We start from the raw sequence: 20,467 nt of genomic DNA, 5'->3' as shown, positions 1-20,467 counted from the left end.
GGTTTTCTCTCTCTCTCTCGATTATGAGGAGGAGCACGAGTAAGATAAATGAAGAAAGACACCGTACACAGGCAACATTATGCAACGGTTATTAGGCTAGGGTTTATGATAGGCACATTTATCAACACAATGTCAACATTCTCAATTATATTTAATAGTATTCATAATAGTATTCTCTCTTCAATGATCATACAGCTCAAATCCAACTCCATCCAACATTTAGGCAATTGAGAGCAGCCACCTTTTCCCCCAGTAGATTTGTATTGTCTTATTCTAAAATCTGTGAAGTTAATTCCGTTAACGTTTTTGTTTCTCGAGTAATCTTTTGTTTGTGTGTGTGTGTGTGTGTGTGTGTGTGTGTGTGTGTGTGTGTATGTGTTTTACCCTTTGAACCTGGGGGACGTGGGCACGAGACCCTGAGCCCGTGCTCTCAAGCACCTGCCGGCTGCGGCGCCACGAGCCCATGGTCTTGTTAGGCAGCTTTGCAAAGGATTAGCGTGTAGTAGGCCTAGGCTATTTTCCATAATGTGAAGTGTATGTGTGAAGGAGATGAATGGAGGAGTAAAGGGTATATTTATAATCACAATAGCCAAGGAGGGGGAGTAACTTCAATGTTTTAAATACAAAAGTTAATCGTGTAAACCATTAAGGCAAGATCGTGTGCACCACTGGATTGGACATAATTGGTTAATTTAACATATTTCTTATTTAAATGCGAGATCTCGCCAGCCAAAGTTCTGTCTCATCCATCTATAGGCTACAGTAAAATTAGGAGATAAATGTATCTAAATACTGTCAGGTATGATAAGCCTAGCTAACAGTCTATCTGCCGATTGTCCATCTTGCTTTTAGGCTCTTGAGTGTCTAGTGCGTGTAAAATACGACTCCGCCATCCGTGCCAGTCGTGCTCTGACAGCTGTAGCCTACTCCACGCGCGCCCAGGGTTGGCTCAATCACAACAGGGACTCGCGACTTTGTAATCCGCCTTGCTATCCCTCGCAGTGCAGTCTGTTTTCCAGCTCCCCCTGTCACATAGCTTACCCTGGCCGGGAAGACAGGGAGCATAGGGGTGAAGTAGGGAGGAGGATATTTCAACCCTATCTGACGCATTGTTATAGGCCATTACTTTCAAAATACCTGAAATCCAGCTTCGCGTCTGATTGGAAAAATAGAGAAGGTAACGGTTCTAACCGCAGCCACAGACTATAGTAAGCGACTATAAGCGACGCATTGCCAGTGCTTGACTTGGGCAGGAGCTCACCGGAGCTGAGTACCCGCACCTCAATTTTGTTTTATTGCTTGAGCTCCTGTTCGCTTATAGAATATACTCTCAAAAGTATTGTGGAACTCCTGCACCTAAATATAAACAGTACCAGCACCCAAAATGAGTACTGGAACCTATTTCAGGCCAAGTCAAGCACTGCGCATTGCTCTGAATGGACAGTAGCCTAGTTGTTTCACACACCACAGAGTAGGCGCCAAGTATTGCCAAGACGTAGCCTATTTGAAAATTTGAACATCTCCCATGTATAGGATATGCAGTTTTGTTTTGGAAGACGTGTAAACTGAGAGCATATTCAACTTTTTCCAAAGCATATTCGTATTTGTAACCTACTTTGCATGTGGCATTTGTTCATTCCGGCACACAGAAAAAAATAGAACAATTGAATTGAGAAATGGTGCTTTATTTTCAATGGACATCTGCTCACAGGTATTATAGTAGCCCAGTGTTATCAAATGCAACGTCTTTAATTGGGGAATGGCGAGGGTGGCTGTAAGTGAGCGTAAATCCTACATCGAAAGCATGAGGGGCGCTATTGGCTAAAAGCTTGATACAGCTTTAGTATCATGGAGAGATCACATATGTGCAGAATGTTCACTATTTGACTTCCAATTCAGTAGACCTATCGTCATTATAGTAGACTATTTGTAGCATTTCATTGGGAATCATGGATAGGCCTAATTTCTGAAAACTATCCTATATTATGATTGCTTTATAACAATAAAACAATGACGAAACAACAATAATAACATAACAATAGTATAGTAGGCTAAATATATAGTTTATATGATCATAATAATAAAATAATAATAGCCTAATAATAATTTATTTTGACATTCAATTTACATTTTTAACCCAATTCAAAATAATGTTACTGATCTCAGCAGCCACCTCCCGTGGTTGGGCTGGAAACTGACTGGGCCCTGTTGTGCAGGACCTTCTGCCCCTCTCCCCTCTTCTATCCAGGCTAATTACCAATGACGAGGGACCATCTCTCTGCAGTGCGCGCTCACACGGTGGCGCTCAGTAATGTCAACCCCTTATCTGCGGCGCGCCTACCTTTTGGTCCTGCCCACCTTGCCAATGGGAGAGCGATCAAGCGCGGTAGGAACAAACAGGTTAGCAACGCAAATCCTTGTCGCGACATTTGCTAATTATCAGTGTGATTACTGCTGCTCTGAATGCCTTTTTTGTTTCCCTAAGGCACCCATCCCACAAGACCCTTGCTACAGCACAGCATAAAAACAACGAACTTTTGTCTAGTATTGGCAATGTCATCAACATGTCATCGGGGCCGTAGGTAGCCTAGTTGTTAGAGCGTTAGGCCAGTAACCGAAATGTTGCTGGATCGAATCCCCTGGCTGACAAGGTAAAAATATGTCGTACTGCCCATGAACAAGGCAGTTAACCCATTGTTCCTCAATAGGCCGTTATTGCAAATAAGAATTTGTTCTTATCTGACTTGCCTAGGTAAATAAATGTTGAATAAAAACATAGGAGGCGGAGGACTCTGGTGACTATATATCTGGCTATATAGGCTAATCAGCGGCTGCTACTTGTACCATTGTAATAACAGGTAGAGGGAACTGACGATACCACGCTGACCACCATCCAACCACCAGGAAGGATGTTCACAACAAAAGTGCATTAAAGCAGATTTTTTCGTCTATGTTGTGCTCCCCCATGCTGTGTCCACTCCATAGTCCATCAGACTTCACTTCTCTGCTTTATTGACTGTGTTTGATTGTGTCTCGAGTTCTCTGGGGTCAAATCAAATTCCTGGTGGGGCTAGTGGGACCCAATCTCAGTCTCGCTGTCTTCTGTTGCCACTGGATCTATGTAGACACATTTCTAAACCACATCAAAGGTCAAAAGACTACTTTATGTATAATTAATACTGCTATCTACTGCATTCCTCACAATAGAGTGTCCTTGCATTTATTCAAGTTTATCCTTTGGGAGGTAAGCAGATCTCGTGCTCCCCCATCTACTCCTTTAAGTATTATTAAAAGTTAATTTCCCGATAATATTTCTTTTCTCCTCTAAAGATGCGGTGACGTCAGGGAGGGGTAGTCAGATACGCGGCTAGTTGGTGGGACAGGGCCTTGTGCTCCCTCCTCACATTATTCCCTGTCATTCATTTTCACACTACCAAAAAATAAACATAGTTATACAAATGATTATAAATTACACAAATAAATATAATTTTTGAATAATATATTTTTTCACAAAAGTAGTGCACTGGGACTTTACCAGTATTCGCGTACCATATAGATAGATATCTGTAGCATGGTGCAAAAACATTTTTTTTAGCATCTCCGCTTACAACAGTGTCTTGCAGGATTCAATAGTTGGAATTAAAAAGTTGTTGCCCTCTCCCTTTCTCTGCAATTGACATTCTAATGGAATACAGAAAGAACAAAACCCTGTCCTCAAACATTTACATCAAAAGGTGCAACGTTCTGGGTAAAGACACAAAACATCCACATCAAATGACATATTTTTCTTTTTTAAACAACATCGAAAATAATAACTTTTTGTGCAGTATTAATTTACCATCCTTACAAACCACTTAATGTAAATGTACATTACTGTATTGTACATAAGCTGGTCATCTAGGTTTAGACTTTACACCACCATGAAGAAAAACAACACACAATACAGTAATTGAGTACATTGAGACATCAAGTGGTTTGTGATGATGTGATGTGGCTCAGTTAGTAGAGAACGGTGTGGGATCGATTCCCATGAGGAACCAGTATGAAAACGTATGCATTATTATTGTAAGTTGCTTTGGACAAGGGTGTCTACGAAAATATTAAAGGAATGAATAGACCGTTTCAGTTTTCACATAGAAATAAGTTACATTTGCAAAGTATTTCAAGAAACGGTAAACATGGTAAACATATAAGTAGTTTTATTTCCCGCGGCTATAAGGAGATATGACAACATATAACATATACCAGCTGAAATGTGCCCCCCACTCCAAAATCAAACAGTTCTCCCAACAAACATTCATCATTAATTTCTCTCATCTAATGTGAGATTACTCAGGTTTGATAGGTGCGACAAAAATCTGGAAAGCTTTGCCGGCGGGATAATGAGGATGCTCAGACACTGGTGGCGACACTGTGTCTTTGCACCCGTGGCTGGACTGCTCGGTTTCTTGGGTCCGCGTTATTGTGACCATATACTACACCAACCCCATTTGGTGGCCCTCTATGGCTGGTATACGCCCTGTGCGCTGCTGACCCGCCAGTCAAAGGAGGCATTAATATGTAAAGCAGCATGTGATTGCCACTGATTCACAAACATGTTTATACTACACGAAAGACCACACTGGCCTACACTACAGCCATGACTCTGTCAGAATGTTTGTAATTCATAGGCTGAACAGCATGAATAAGATTTACATTGGAGTAGCCTAGCCTATTTAAATTATTACGCATTTTTACCTGTGGGATTTAAAAGTCTGGCATATAGTTTAATGTAGCCTAAATATAAAGAGGTATACATACTAATTCCTATTGAAAATAACGTGTTTTATTCAAATATAAAGTGATCATTACACTTGGCATAAACAAAGACATTTCTCCCCTGGTTGAGAACGCATTGGTGTGGGTGGTGGCCCGGGGCTGCTTAACTAATAAGGTGACGCTGTTGATTAATACGTTCTGGGATGAGACAAGCATACAGGGGCCAGGGCTGTCCGCTCGCAAGTGCTTGGGATGGAGAGGCGAATGGCATGGTGATTCTGCAGAGGCAGTTGTCAGAATTGGCAAAGGCAGAATCCAATTGGCTGTCGCGGGATCAACGCTGAAGTCAAGACCCCGCCCCTGCGCACATGACATGGAATTCACTGGCGCCAGTGCTGACAGTTCCTACAGCTGCATGTCGCTAAAGGCCTATCCGTCTCCATCGGAGTTTACGCAGCAAATAACCCTACGCTAAAACCAAGGAAAAATAGACCAAACATATGCCGTATAAATTGAGTCAATACAAGAAAGGAAAATATACTTGCTAACTGGAGGAGAATTCTACTAAAGGGGCTTGAAATCGGAATTTCCAAGCCTGAGACAGACAAGGTATTTGCATAAAATATATATTATTTTCTTCTCCAAAATTGTGTGAAGAAATCAAATGACTTCTTCCGCTCTGTAAGAATTTTAACAGTTTGTTCTGAGTGTACTGACGATGATTAGTTTACTAGCCTATATGAAGAGTTTGGATGAGTTCAAAAGTACTTATCTGTGCGCGTTACGGTGAGGATGGGTCGATGATTTCAGGTTCCTCGGATTGGGAGTGGGTGGGGACGAGTGATTCGAGGTGTTTATCTTATGTTGCACCTTTACATACATCACTTACAAATCGTACATAAAAAAGAAGCAGCCTCCCCGAATTATTATCTTCGGACAGGACAGGCATACAAAGAAAAAAACACGTAACACCTTGTAAATGCCTCTGAAATATGAACATCCTATTTTTGGTTGTATTACAGGTGTCCAGTGTCAAACACTACCCGATGCCTGTTGAAGAAGGAGAGGCAAGAGGATCTCATCGGACTACTAGTGAAGACCGATTTATAGGAGATTGACGAGCGAAAATTCTCTACACATTTATGTTCTGTTTTCCACAATAGGAGGACATTTTATCAGGAGAGGGAGGCAGATTTTTTTTTAAGACAAAGCGGAGAGAGTAAGGTTCAGGAACACGTTGTCCTCTCTCTAGAGAGGCCCCTCTTCTCTTTTCACCCTGTTTGCCCAACACGGAGAGATCCACACAGACATGGATATAGCGGCTGATCCACCTCGGTGGATGCACCACCACGCCGTGCTGAACGGCCAACACCCGGATTCTCACCACCCCGGCCTTTCGCATAACTACATGGAGCCCACCGCGCAGCTTCTGCCCCCGGACGAGGTGGACGTTTTCTTCAACCATCTTGATTCGCAGGGAAACCCGTACTACCACAACTCCGCTCATGCACGGGCCAGAGTGTCCTACAGTCAAGCTCACGGTATTCACTTTCCTAAACAACTTAATTATCAGGATAAAGTAGGAATTATCGTGGGCATAGGCTATTCATGTATTTTCTCAAAGCAATAAACAATCCGCACAGGCTTATTTACCCATTAACGTGGGTGGGTTTAAATGCATCGGTTTGATAGGCCTACTAGTTGAAATTGCAGAAATGTCTGATAGAGAGAGCATGCTATAAAGTTTCATTTGCATGGGAGAACAAAAATGTAAGGTAGTGGATGAGACCATTAAAAGTTGTGGACACGAGAGCAGTTCAGCCGATGACAAAAATAAGGAAATTATAGTAAAATAAATGTAATTTACCCTTCTTGACTGAGGAACTAGTCAGATAAACAAGGAGTGAGAAACTATGTAATAATACATAGCTGAAAGGGTGTCATGTATTAGTGCTTGGTTCAAGCGAAAGAGGTTCCAGTGCACCAGACCCCATGCATGTCTTTGCTAAATCTTTATCACTGACTATAAAATATCAAGATGACTCAAAACGAGAAAATATATTTCTGCGGTTATAGTTTCTGTGGTTTTGTCTGAATAACTGCCAACTGCGTTTTTTGTGCCCCTCGCGAATCGAATAATTCCTTTAAGTACGCTGCGTCAACAGGTTAAGGACTTCCGTGTCCCAACTTTCTGTAATCCTATAGCATCACATCATCAATGAGAGTTGTAACATTATTAGCTGGTTTGTGTATTCCATCTATGAACATATTATTCTACTATTCTTACAGCTCGCTTCGCTGGGGGTCAGGTCTGCCGGCCACATCTCCTGCATAGCCCGGGGATTTCATGGCTAGAGCCCGGCAAAGCAGCCCTCTCAGCGGCCCACCATCACAACGCATGGGCGGTCAGCCACTTCAGCAAGACCGGGCTACACGCCTCAGGCTCCGGGGCTCATGGTGGCCTATACCCCTGCAGCAGCAACGCCAGCACGGCCTCGGCATCCTCGTTAACACCCGCGTCTCATTCGAGTCCACATCTCTACAGTTTTCCCCCTACCCCGCCGAAAGATGTGTCCCCAGATCTCGGGGCCGCCTCACCCTCATCCTCTACCCAGAGAATGGACGAGAAAGATTCTATCAAGTATCAAATGTCAATTTCTGAAGGCATGAAAATGGAGGGTTCCAGTCCTCTCCGGAGCAGCCTGGCCTCAATGAGCGCACAGACCCCATCCACCCACCACCCCATACCGACCTACCCCACATACTCTCTTCCGGCAGCGCATGACTACGGGGGCAGTCTCTTCCACCCCGGCAGCCTGCTCGGAGGATCATCCTCCAGCTTCACCCCGAAATGTAAAAGCAAAACTCGGTCGTGCTCAGGTGAGTCTCATCTTATCTCGAAAATGTGTTACAAATGTTTGTGTTACAGAGTAAAATGATGATGAAATAATCATTTTGTATTGTTATTATTATGACAGAACACACTGAAATTATGTTATTGGATATAGGCTTTATAGGCTATATTTAAGCTATCTTAGTGTTATAACAGTTTTGTTTTATCCAAATCCATAATTGAGTTAAAAAAAACAAATAGCCTATATTAAAACCAGAATACTATGACCGTGTATTGAATTACTGCCATGCACTCAACAAACTGAACACCGTTTAAACTAAAAACAAAAACGTAGTTCATTTTTAGACCAAACAATATAAGATACCTTGTAGATAATAAATATAGCCTAAATAAAAATACAAATATGTAATAGCTAGGCTAGAATTTGTATGTATATTTTGATGAATGTATATATTACGGCCTGTGTTTAAATGCATGCGTAAATATTCCCCAATGTAGGCTATTCTATAAGACGGGTAAAAAAAAAAGTTGAATGAAACGTCCATGGCATTTTCAAAACTCCCAGTTTAATGCAATTTGATTTACTCCGTTACCAATCTTTCCATTAACGTCCTTAGACAATACGACAAAATGGGATGACAATATGCAATATCATCATAATTAGCCTTGCGGTGGAAGTAGGAGTAGTGTGCATGGAATAATTGGGCTGAGGTTACATTGTGCATGTATGTTGTCATAACTCCATTCATAGCTCTTTTCACACACACACCGGTTTCTTTCGTCGCAACAAGGCCCCTACACACACATGCACCTAAAGCAGTGATATCCACATAATAGTAATCCTGTATGTGAATTACTTTGCTTCGCCTATGGATCAAGAATGTTATCTCAAAATCTATTTTCATCCCCAAGAGGACACAAACATTTATTATAGTTAACTATAATAAATAGACTAATTAATATACATAAAAGGTTAACAATAACTGTTTATTTGTTACGGTGTGGGGGTGGACAGATACAACAGTAAGAGGTGGTGTGAGGTTATGCTATGCTGTGTCCTCTTCGACGACTTTTTCTGGCCTAATTTATGCAGCCACGTTTTTAAACAGCAGGCATACCGTTTCCTCTTTATTATGTCAACTGGTCATATCCATTCTGCATTTTGTTTTGTACAAATCGGTAATATCAACATAGGCCTAATGTAATTATAATGTAGGCTTAGACTAATGATTATAAGAAACCATGCGTATTGTAAGCTGTGAAGAAATAAAACGATCCCAGTGTCCCAGGCCTGAGTAATATACATTTGTCCAGGCTACTTTATTTGGTTAAAAAAGACAGGCAATGCGTACTGCCTCGCTTCACGCACACACCCAAGCCCTGAAGTTCGGCTGAGCGCGGGCCCGCTTCGGCTGACACGTTTATTATCCTCTTTTGTAAACCGCGACTCAATTACGCTCGAGCTGGCACGCCCTTGAGAACGGTGAACTGGATACAGCCCCGGAGGTGTGAAAAGAAGATCCACTCGAGCATTTGGGCCAAAAAAACTCAGTATTTACAATCAGCCGTTTCTTTGTTACATAATACAGCATTGTCGAGGCTGACATTTGATGACTGTAGGCAGAGCTGATTGCCTTCAAGCAGCCCCCTATCTTATAACCGGCTCCCTTTTACTGAGCACCAGTATTCATTTGTTATAGAAAGAAAGCACCAACAAAAAATCAATTCACCATATTTCACAACTAAGGATTAGATGTCTCAACATAAACCCCAAGAGTAGTCCTAAAAATAAAACCCTCATCTGTCAGTGTGCTATTATGGTCATTGTAAGACAGAGGCACAACTTCCATCATGAACACCCAGATAGGTGTTTGGAAGTGGAACCTCCTCACTGATATATTTATGTCTTAGGGGCTCTCCCTGACATGAAGGAATAGACTGTCCTGTTACTAGGAGTTTTTCTTTGTGGGGATGTCCAGTATTGGTGGCTTGCAGGACCACAGAACTCTATCGCATCACACTATTCTGGTGGAGTCCCTGCTCATGCATACCTTAGAGGCACTTCCTGTTTGACTAACCCTAATCCAGGCCCCCTTCCTCTCTCTCTCCATCTCAGTCTCCCTCTTTTTTCTCTCCCTCCTTCTCTGGCTCTCCATACTCAGCATTATGTGGAGCCACCAACAGAGGCAAAGGCCCACAAGTATGTTAGTATTACCTCTACCTAGTCTAGACTGACAATCTGATCCACATTATATGCAGCACAAATATTTCAAAATTACTACCTTAGTTTGCACTGTGATTAGGTCACTTTAATGAATGGTCATCATTCCTAAGAATTCCGATTTAAAGTGAGTTATAGCAGGCTATTTAGCCGATATAATGATGAGCTGATGAGGCTGAGAGAAGAACAAGGAGATGTTGATTATCAGACCATCTTTGCCACATGTACACACACGCACAGACTCACACCCACTAAAGCAGGGATCATCAACTATATTCAGCCGTGGGCCAATTTTTTCTTTAGCGGATGGTTGGGGGGCCGGAACATAATTGAAAATAATTTGTAGACTTCAAATTGACCGCAATAAGCTCACAGATATAATGTTTGCCTGAAACAATCATTTCAAACCTTGCTTACATTTGTGTACGATCAAGTGTCTGTCTATTATGCGTGGGAATACTTGGGAACAGATGTCTTTAATTAAAATCACTTGGAGCTGATTTCCTTGTGTTTTTACAGTCTTTTGTGTCAAACATTTATTTATTTCAACATTTATATAATACTTTGGGGGCCAAACAAAACCACCCGTGTGCCAAATTTGGCCCGCGGGCCACCAGTTGGGGAACCCAGCACTAAAGGTTAATTTTCACCATACTGTATATATGGGGAGGAAAATCATTGTAATCACAGCAAAATGTAGAGAAACGTGAGAGACAGCCCACATTTAATTGTGGGTGTATGGGTGCCCCTGTCTGAAGCATGCCTGGGTCCCAGCTGACCCAAAACTGACCCAAAACTGACCCAAAACTGACAGGGAGGAACTTAACCAGGTCAAACGGAATAAAGCCTGGCAGCAGCATTTTCATGTTGTTATTCCAAGAGTCTGCAGAGGGTTAAACACACACTCTTTCACACAAACTTCAGACCAATAATACGCAGCCTTTTCATATAAACAGGAATTCAAGAACAGAACTAGAGAGTAGAAATTAAAAACAACATTTTTATTCTTAAAACTTTTCCCATGCTTCTGTGCACCTAACAGACTAATTAACATAACATTTTTAAAATTGTACTTGCCACTACTACAGGTTACATAATTGTTATGTATGATAAATGTGTCATTAGAGTTAACAGGTTAATTTTATAAATGTCCCTGTGGTCTCCCTCCACCTGCATGCTGCTCAGAGGGGCGTGAGTGTGTCAACTGTGGAGCCACCTCTACCCCCCTGTGGCGACGGGATGGTACGGGCCACTACTTGTGCAACGCCTGTGGACTCTACCATAAGATGAACGGTCAGAACCGACCCCTCATCAAGCCCAAACGCAGACTGGTGAGTACACACACACACACACACACACACACACACACACACACACACACACACACACACACACACACACACACACACACACACACACACACACACACACACACACACACACACACACACACACACACGCGTGGAGGGCGGAGATGGGAGGGGGCCAAAAAAAAGAACAAGGTAGGGGGAGAGGGGCGAGGAGGGCCATAATTCCAGGAAAGTTATATTTTCCCAATCAGTTTCCGGGAATTGTGTTTCCCACTCACCCTTGTGCTCCTTTACACAGGCTGTTAGCGGAGTGCTGGCTATCTGTGCTGTTTCTGCTATCATTATTGCTGCTACTTCTGATACTGCTACTGATACCAGGGCCGGCACAGGCCTCTATCATCCCTCACTATATAGCTCACTGTGACTGTCTGCTGTGGAGGCTGTATGAGTGACTGGTGCACTGTGACTGTCTGCTGTGGAGGCTGTATGAGTGACTGGTGCACTGTGACTGTCTGCTGTGGAGGCTGTATGAGTGACTGGTGCACTGTGACTGTCTGCTGTGGAGGCTGTATGAGTGACTGGTGCACTGTGACTGTCTGCTGTGGAGGCTGTATGAGTGACTGGTGCACTGTGACTGTCTGCTGTGGAGGCTGTATGAGTGACTGGTGCACTGTGACTGTCTGCTGTGGAGGCTGTATGAGTGACTGGTGCACTGTGACTGTCTGCTGTGGAGGCTGTATGACTGACTGGTGCACTGTGACTGTCTGCTGTGGAGACTGTATGAGTGACTGGTGCACTGTGACTGTCTGCTGTGGAGGCTGTATGAGTGACTGGTGCACTGTGACTGTCTGCTGTGGAGGCTGTATGAGTGACTGGTGCACTGTGACTGTCTGCTGTGGAGGCTGTATGAGGGACTGGTGCACTGTGACTGTCTGCTGTGGAGGCTGTATGAGTGACTGGTGCACTGTGACTGTCTGCTGTGGAGGCTGTATGAGTGACTGGTGCACTGTGACTGTCTGCTGTGGAGGCTGTATGAGTGACTGGTGCACTGTGACTGTCTGCTGTGGAGGCTGTATGAGTGACTGGTGCACTGTGACTGTCTGCTGTGGAGGCTGTATGAGTGACTGGTGCACTGTGACTGTCTGCTGTGGAGGCTGTATGAGTGACTGGTGCACTGTGACTGTCTGCTGTGGAGGCTGTATGAGTGACTGGTGCACTGTGACTGTCTGCTGTGGAGGCTGTATGAGTGACTGGTGCACTGCACACTTTGTGTTATTAAGTCACTTTATAGGTAACAGAAGAAAGGAAAAATAATGTGTTTTTTTTCTCTGCGAGTGAATCTAGGTGACTGGTGTGCAACATACTTGTAAATGGATATCTCTGCCATTCGCTTAGCCAAATACTGGACTGGGCCTTCTTGCTGCTTGGCTGATATCACATTGTGTACTTCTCATCATGAACTCATTTCAACATCAATGTTGTGTTTTCCTCAGAGGGCAGCAGCCAGGTCAGATCCAGACTAATATAGACCAGTTACACAGCAGTTCAATGGACTATGTAAATGTTGTCATTACTGAAAATAGTCCTTCCAGACTTAATGTGCTGGTGACTCCATTGATTGCAAAAAATAAAAAATAAAAAATGTGTTATCATTAAATGTTAAAATCTATTATTTTCATATAACAGTAACTACTTATAGCCCTGAGCTAACCAGACTTTAAAACCATTGGTCTCAACAACAACAAACACGCAATTAAGATGGCACCTCTGAAACTGAAATGGAGGGAATTGATATGACCCATTGAGATATAGATTTGCATCAAATACGAAAAACAAAGAAATAGGATTCTCCACGGCCTATGAGGACCTAAAAAATGATATGCATAAATGCCAAAATCTCTCGATTCAAGATATGATCTGAATATTTTCTGTAACATTTCGAATAGCCCACAATAGGCTCCCGTTCGCGGGCGTAAACCTATTTGCATATGGACTAATACATCAATAGCATAATTATAATTATAATAATGTTATTAATAATTATATTCATAATGATTATAATGGTAGAAATTATGTAAAACATAATTTAATAATAACCATAAAAAATGTGTTTCGTTAAACTAATTTCACTACTCGAAGTTGATTTTTTTTAAGAGTATTTTTTTCCACGCTCCTCTTGAATAAATTTTATTTATTTATTTTATTTTACCTTTATTTAACCAGGTAGGCAAGTTGAGAACAAGTTCTCATTTACAATTGCGACCTGGCCAAGATAAAGCAAAGCAGTTCGACAGATAAAACGACACAGAGTTACACATGGAGTAAAAACAAACATACAGTCAATAATGCAGTATAAACAAGTCTATATACAATGTGAGCAAATGAGGTGAGAAGGGAGGTAAAGGCAAAAAAGGCCATGATGGCAAAGTAAATACAATATAGATAAATAGGGGGTTTGCAGAAATAGAGACATTGCTTTAAAGCAAACTTCAATAAAGTTACATTAAACCAACGTGGAATAGACCTTGAATTTATGTCGGTGCCCAGTGGGTAGGCTTATTTTCTGCAACTTCATATTTGGAATTTGAATGTCGGCCTAATTAGCGTACGCCTGTTCAAATGATTTACGAATCGGTTCCCAAATGTCTCAGGGTGCATAATAAGATTATTAATATATTAATCAAAGGTTACGTATAACAGTATTGAACGCATTTAATGCTTAAAACATACGTAGATAATTTAGGCCTACATATTTTATGTTGACTGCGTTTGTTTAAGGACCATCCTAGAGATCATATAATCCTGTGCGCATCTTGATAAGAGAATGTTCGAGATATGAGGCAAATACAGACAGACTATTGACATTCAGCCGACAGCATGAAGACTGCACTGATCTGAATCATCCAATGCAGGCTATACAAAAAGCATCACCGACGCGACTCCGTTTGATTTTGGACTGTAGGCCTATTTAGAGAGTCTAGAGACCCGTTTTTAGATTTTTCTGAAACATTTGATTGTGCGGTTTTACATTGAAACCTGAAACGCCATGTAGGCCTAGGCTATGCATTTTAGGGTCAATGCATATCCCTGGACCACAATCAATATAGCTTAAAACCTGCAATAAAAACGTATTAAAGTTTCATCATTTTCCCGTTGGTCCTAATGTCTGAAAAATCCAGTCGTTGTTTTTCTCCCTGAGTCAGGAGCCGGTGCGTTTGTAGCCTACTTTTCAGCTCGCGTGTTTTCAGTACTCGCGCAGGGTCCTTCCAGTAGTTTCCTATCCGGATATCTGCCGGTACCGATAAGGAAGCGAGGCCAGCACATGTTTCCGTTCGTCGCGCGCTAGTACACTTACTTTTTTTCATAGCAGTGGTCAAGCAGGCCTGTCCTCAATATATAGAATATAGCAAAGCGATTAGTACAACATTTAAGGACACTTTATGTGCACAGAAAAAAAGCAATGGAGAACTAGATGCGTGCAGGCCGCGCAGAGGAGGTGAAATAAATGGGTTTACCTACCTGTGAGACAAAGGCTATGGCTCCAGCCTCAATTGTAGACTTCTTTACTATGAAGTTTGTTTATATTGGGCAATTTTGACGCAATTTCTACTTGAATCAATAGAGAGGTATTTTGCATTAATCCATATTTTAAGTGTGTAGGCCCATGCACTATTCTGACTGAGGGTTCAGATTACCATATTTTGCTGAAGGGGTATATGTAAGTTTTATGCGTGTAACTGTCTCATATTAAGTGTGAAGAATCCATCTGTAATGACAGGGGATCGCACATGCTGCCCTATGGCCCCCCTCGCTACCTAATCTCTATTCAATAGCAATGCTTTGCATCTGGGAGGAAGAGCTTTGATAGTCAGTGTTCATCAGTGTACTACTGTGTCTGTGAAATTAAAAACATTTCACATGCTGGGAGAAAACTAGCCAATAAAGACAACCCATTACTTTCTTATATGATCTATTCAGCATGACTTTTATAGTAACCCCTGATTTATTAGGTTAGAGACCAATTCATACACTAACAATACAACTATTTGGTGTATTTGTCAGGGAATGTAAAGACTGGATACCTTTTCACTGCATAATTCCGTCATTATTAAATTGCATTGCAATAAACTATCAAACTATCACGCAATATGAATACATTTCTGATATCATATGCAAATCTATAACTATAAGAAACAACTTCCATCTAAAACAGAATGAAATATGATGTTTTCTCGGCTCCTGGCAGCCGATATACAAATACTATACACACCGCCCGGCACTAACGTCATTCCCAACCTATGCTTTCATGTGTTGTGTGTCCGTGCTGTTGTGGTCGAATAAAGGCCTTCTTCATGTTCCCCTCCAGTCTGCGGCCAGACGCGCCGGCACCTGTTGTGCTAACTGTCAGACCACCACCACCACACTGTGGAGGCGCAACGGCAATGGAGACCCCGTGTGCAATGCCTGCGGCCTTTACTACAAGCTGCACAACGTAAGTCTTTCACTGCTGACAGCCAGCCAGCCCTTACCCACACACAGCCAGCCAGCCCTTACCCACACACAGCCAGCCAGCACTTACCCACACACACACAGCCAGCCAGCCCTTACCCACACACAGCCAGCCAGCCTTTACCCACACACAGCCAGCCAGCCCCTACCCACACACAGCCAGCCAGCACTTACCCACACACAGCCAGCCAGCCCTTACCCACACACAGCCAGCCAGCCCTTACCCACACACAGCCAGCCAGCACTTACCCACACACAGCCAGCCAGCCCTTACCCACACACAGCCAACCAGCACTTACCCACACACAGCCAGCCAGCACTTACCCACACACAGCCAGCCAGCACTTACCCACACACAGCCAGCCAGCACTTACCCACACACAGCCAGCCAGCCCTTACCCACACACAGCCAGCCAGCCCTTACCCACACGCAGCCTGACCAGCCCTTACCCACACGCAGCCAGCCAGCCCTTACCCACACGCAGCCAGCCAGCCCTTACCCACACGCAGCCAGCCAGCCCTTACCCACACGCAGCCAGCCAGCCCTTACCCACACGCAGCCAGCCAGCCCTTACCCACACACAGCCAGCCAACCCTTACCCACACACAGCCAGCCAACCCTTACCCACACACAGCCAGCCAGCCCTTAACCACACACAGCCAGCCAGCCCTTACCCACACACAGCCAGCCAGCCCTTACCCACACACAGCCTGACCAGCCCTTACCCACACACAGCCAGCCAGCCCTTACCCACACACAGCCAGCCAGCCCTTACCCACACGCAGCCTGACCAGCCCTTACCCACACGCAGCCAGCCAGCCCTTACCCACACGCAGCCAGCCAGCCCTTACCCACACGCAGCCAGCCAGCCCTTACCCACACGCAGCCAGCCAACCCTTACCCACACGCAGCCAGCCAGCCCTTACCCACACGCAGCCAGCCAGCCCTTACCCACACACAGCCAGCCAACCCTTACCCACACACAGCCAGCCAACCCTTACCCACACACAGCCAGCCAGCCCTTAACCACACACAGCCAGCCAGCCCTTAACCACACACAGCCAGCCAGCCCTTACCCACACGCAGCCTGACCAGCCCTTACCCACACGCAGCCAGCCAGCCCTTAACCAGCCAGCCCTTAACAACACACAGCCAGCCAGCCCTTACCCACACACAGCCAACCAGCCCTTACCCACACACAGCCAGCCAGCCCTTACCCACACACAGCCAGCCAGCCCTTCCCCACACGCAGCCATTCAGCCCTTACCCACACGCAGCCAGCCAGCCCTTACCCACACGCAGCCAGCCAGCCCTTACCCACACGCAGCCAGCCAGCCCTTACCCACACGCAGCCAGCCAGCCCTTACCCACACGCAGCCAGCCAGCCCTTAACCACACGCAGCCAGCCCTTAGCCACACGCAGCCTGACCAGCCCTTACCCACACACAGCCAGCCAGCCCTTACCCACACGCAGCCTGACCAGCCCTTACACACACACAGCCTGACCAGCCCTTACCCACACACAGCCAGCCAGCCCTTACCCACACGCAGCCAGCCCTTACCCACACGCAGCCAGCCAGCCCTTACCCACACGCAGCCTGACCAGCCCTTACCCACACACAGCCTGACCAGCCCTTACCCACACACAGCCAGCCAGCCCTTACCCACATGCAGCCTGACCAGCCCTTACCCACACGCAGCCAGCCAGCCCTTACCCACACGCAGCCAGCCAGCCCTTACCCACACGCAGCCAGCCCTTACCCACACGCAGCCAGCCAGCCCTTACCCACACGCAGCCTGACCAGCCCTTACCCACACACAGCCTGACCAGCCCTTACCCACGCGCAGCCTGACCAGCCCTTACCCACACGCAGCCTGACCAGCCCTTACCCACACGCAGCCTGACCAGCCCTTACCCACACGCAGCCTGACCAGCCCTTACCCACACACAGCCTGACCAGCCCTTACCCACGCGCAGCCTGACCAGCCCTTACCCACACGCAGCCTGACCAGCCCTTACCCACACGCAGCCTGACCAGCCCTTACCCACACGCAGCCAGCCCTTACCCACACGCAGCCTGACCAGCCCTTACCCACACGCAGCCAGCCAGGTCAGGAAGACGAAAAGGTTGCACTGATTGGAAAAGGATAAGAGGGATAGGGAGAAAGGGAAGGAGGGAAGGAGGGAAGGAGGGAGAGATGGATGCAGAGCTTGGCCTCTCAGACACACTGGGCCCTGTTGGTGTTTTCTTTCTTTGTGCTTTATTGTTTCCATGGTAGGCGTCATCCCCTTGAGACTCACAATGGTGGGACTGTTATTCAGACAGACCAACTGCGTCTGTTCAAATGAGGCATAACTGTTGAAGGTTAAGTCTTGGTGCATTGCCATGTATTACATTGAACATGGCCTTGGCTTTAGGGAGAAAGCTGCTTACTGTTTCTGCATTTTATTTGTATTGTTACATTTCTTTAGAAAAAAAGACAAATAACTGTATCTAGAGTTCTCCTGATAAACAATATGGTTATTCCTGTACGTAGTCCAGTCAATTCAAACACATGAAGTTGATTATAAACCCTCCCAACCCGGTCACTCATCTCTCCCTCCATCTCCGTCTCCCTACAGGTGAACCGACCTCTGACCATGAAGAAGGAAGGGATCCAGACACGCAACCGCAAGATGTCCAACAAGTCCAAGAAGGGCAGGCGGGGCGGTGACGGTTATGAGGAGCTCTCTAAGTGCATGCACGAGAAGTCTTCTCCTTTCAGTGCTTCCTCCCTGGCTGGACACATGACCCACATGGGCCACCTGCCCCCCTTTAGCCATGCCGGACACATGCTGCCCACACCTACACCCATACACCCCTCCTTTGGCCACCCCCACCACTCCAACATGGTTACCGCCATGGGCTGAGCTGGGGAGGATGGGGAGGCACAGGGGATGTGAAGATTGTTCCGTTTTCTAATGGGGGTTGAGGGTCGTATAGGCCTCTTGCTTGAGGACAATGTGTATAATGTTAAAGACATGCATTTGGTGTGTCTTTGTTGATTGTCTTGCTGTATAGAGAGAATGTAAAGGGTACCAGGCAGCATCCACTGATGGGTGGAGTGGGGGCGGGGCTATTTTACTCTCTATTAGGTACCTTCTTAGACCAGAGATAGACTACACCTCACCTCCACCCATCCCCATGCATATACCGTCCCCTCCCACCTCGCCCCCGTCCTGCTGCAGTGGTATGTGCCGAGCAAGTCTGAAGTAACTGTGAATATTGTAAATGTGTGAGATACGAGGGTGGTGAAGACAACTTTGGGGCGAAGACAGAGCAATTCCCTTCACACCATTTAATAAATATATGCTGGATTTCTGCTCATGGACTTCTACTATTTTTAATGGACATTACAACAAAAAAAGTAAACAAAAAAAAAGAAGTTTATAAAGCTTAATTTGAAACTGTATATTATTAATGGTATTATTATTATTGTTGTTATTATTGTTATCCAGATAATTTATTTTCACTGCCTTTTGCCTTTTTCTTTCACCTGAAACATTTTGGATATTGTTATCACCATTTCTATCATTATAAATCTATTTTTAGCTGAAGCGCTTTCTCTGAGCTGTTAAACATTTCCTCCTAATGAAAATAAAGTTTAATTCTGCCAACTGCTCCCTCTTCACAAAAACCCCTAGTGAATGAGAGGACTTTGTGTTTAAAACCTTCAGCAAGGAGACAGAGAGAGATACACAGAGCAGAGAAATAGATTGAATAAAACAGATACCCAGTATTTGCCATTTCTGCTGCCACATTGGATACTTCATACAGAAAATCTGATGCTATTGTTGGAATAATAAGCTGATTTACACATTAACACGAGCAACATATCAGAACTTTGTCCTGTTCTACATTACCCAGGCCTCTCCTGTTCCATCAGTGTTGCCATGGTGATGAGCAGTAGCCTGTACCTCTTGGTTTCTCTGTGATGTGTGTCTCTGTGCCACAGCACAGTTTTGATTTGCTGCCTCTCTACTTAGCAGATAGAAAACCACACACCTGCTCTTTATTACCTGTCCAAAACAATTATAACCTGACAATCTGGATGCCATTACGTACTGATGATAATAAAGAAAACTTGTAAACATGAATGAGACTTCTCTGAGACATATTTTCCCCACGCACACACACACACACACACACACACACACACACACACACACACACACACCGAATAGCAGGTTTCCCCAACTGGCTGCCTGCAGGTTATTTTATTGTTGGACATAAAATACTAAAAACACCAGTAAATCAGCTCTAAGTGATGTTTTCCACAGTATTCCCATATGCATAATATAGAGATATGTGATTATATACAAATATAGGCACGTTTTGAAATGATTCTGTTTTAGTCAAATATTACATCTGTTTGGGCTTCTTGTGGTTGATTTGCTGTCTACAAATGATTTGGAATTATGTTCCGGCCTCCTGACCATCCGCTCAAGAAATAGTTCCGCGGCTGAATCTAGTTGATGATCACTGCCATATAGCATAAAATGTCAATGGGAATGTTTGGGTAACAAGTGATTTAGCTTTGTGCAATGCAGTAAGGGCAGAGCCGGCCCTACACTTCTGGGGGCCCTAAGCAAGATTTTAGTGGGCTCCCCTCTTGACTGCGTAGAGAAATGTATTCGTTTTACAGTTAATTTCCTGCAAATCTACACATTTTTCCATGGGGAGTAGAGACTTTTTTGCAGTTTTAAAGCTGATTTCCTGAGAAAGAAAACTGCTTAACTAGACACAAGCTGCTACTACTATAATTGGGATCAT

At 44.5% G+C, this 20,467-nt stretch overlaps 1 protein-coding gene across 2 annotated transcripts; it reads left to right on the top strand.

Moving 5' to 3' along the window:
* Nucleotides 1-5,122: 5,122 nt before the first annotated feature.
* On the top strand, nt 5,123-19,791 carry LOC109895598 (GATA-binding factor 2). 2 transcript variants are annotated; one of them, XM_020489444.2, is made up of 6 exons: nt 5,123-5,367; nt 5,781-6,299; nt 7,048-7,638; nt 11,019-11,164; nt 15,510-15,635; nt 18,277-19,314. In XM_020489444.2, exons 2-6 carry the CDS (start codon nt 6,068-6,070, stop codon nt 18,562-18,564), a joined length of 1,383 nt encoding a protein of 460 aa, XP_020345033.1. In that variant the 5' UTR covers nt 5,123-5,367; nt 5,781-6,067; the 3' UTR covers nt 18,565-19,314. The 2 variants fall into 2 exon arrangements, with proteins under 2 accessions (XP_020345033.1, XP_020345024.1); XM_020489435.2 differs by having other exon boundaries at nt 5,159-5,367; nt 11,007-11,164; nt 18,277-19,791.
* The last annotated feature ends 676 nt before the right edge of the window (nt 19,792-20,467 follow it).

Source organism: Oncorhynchus kisutch, linkage group LG1 (genome assembly GCF_002021735.2).
Source record: "Oncorhynchus kisutch isolate 150728-3 linkage group LG1, Okis_V2, whole genome shotgun sequence".
Taxonomy (NCBI): domain Eukaryota; kingdom Metazoa; phylum Chordata; class Actinopteri; order Salmoniformes; family Salmonidae; genus Oncorhynchus; species Oncorhynchus kisutch.
This window is presented reverse-complemented; position numbering and strand designations above follow the sequence as displayed.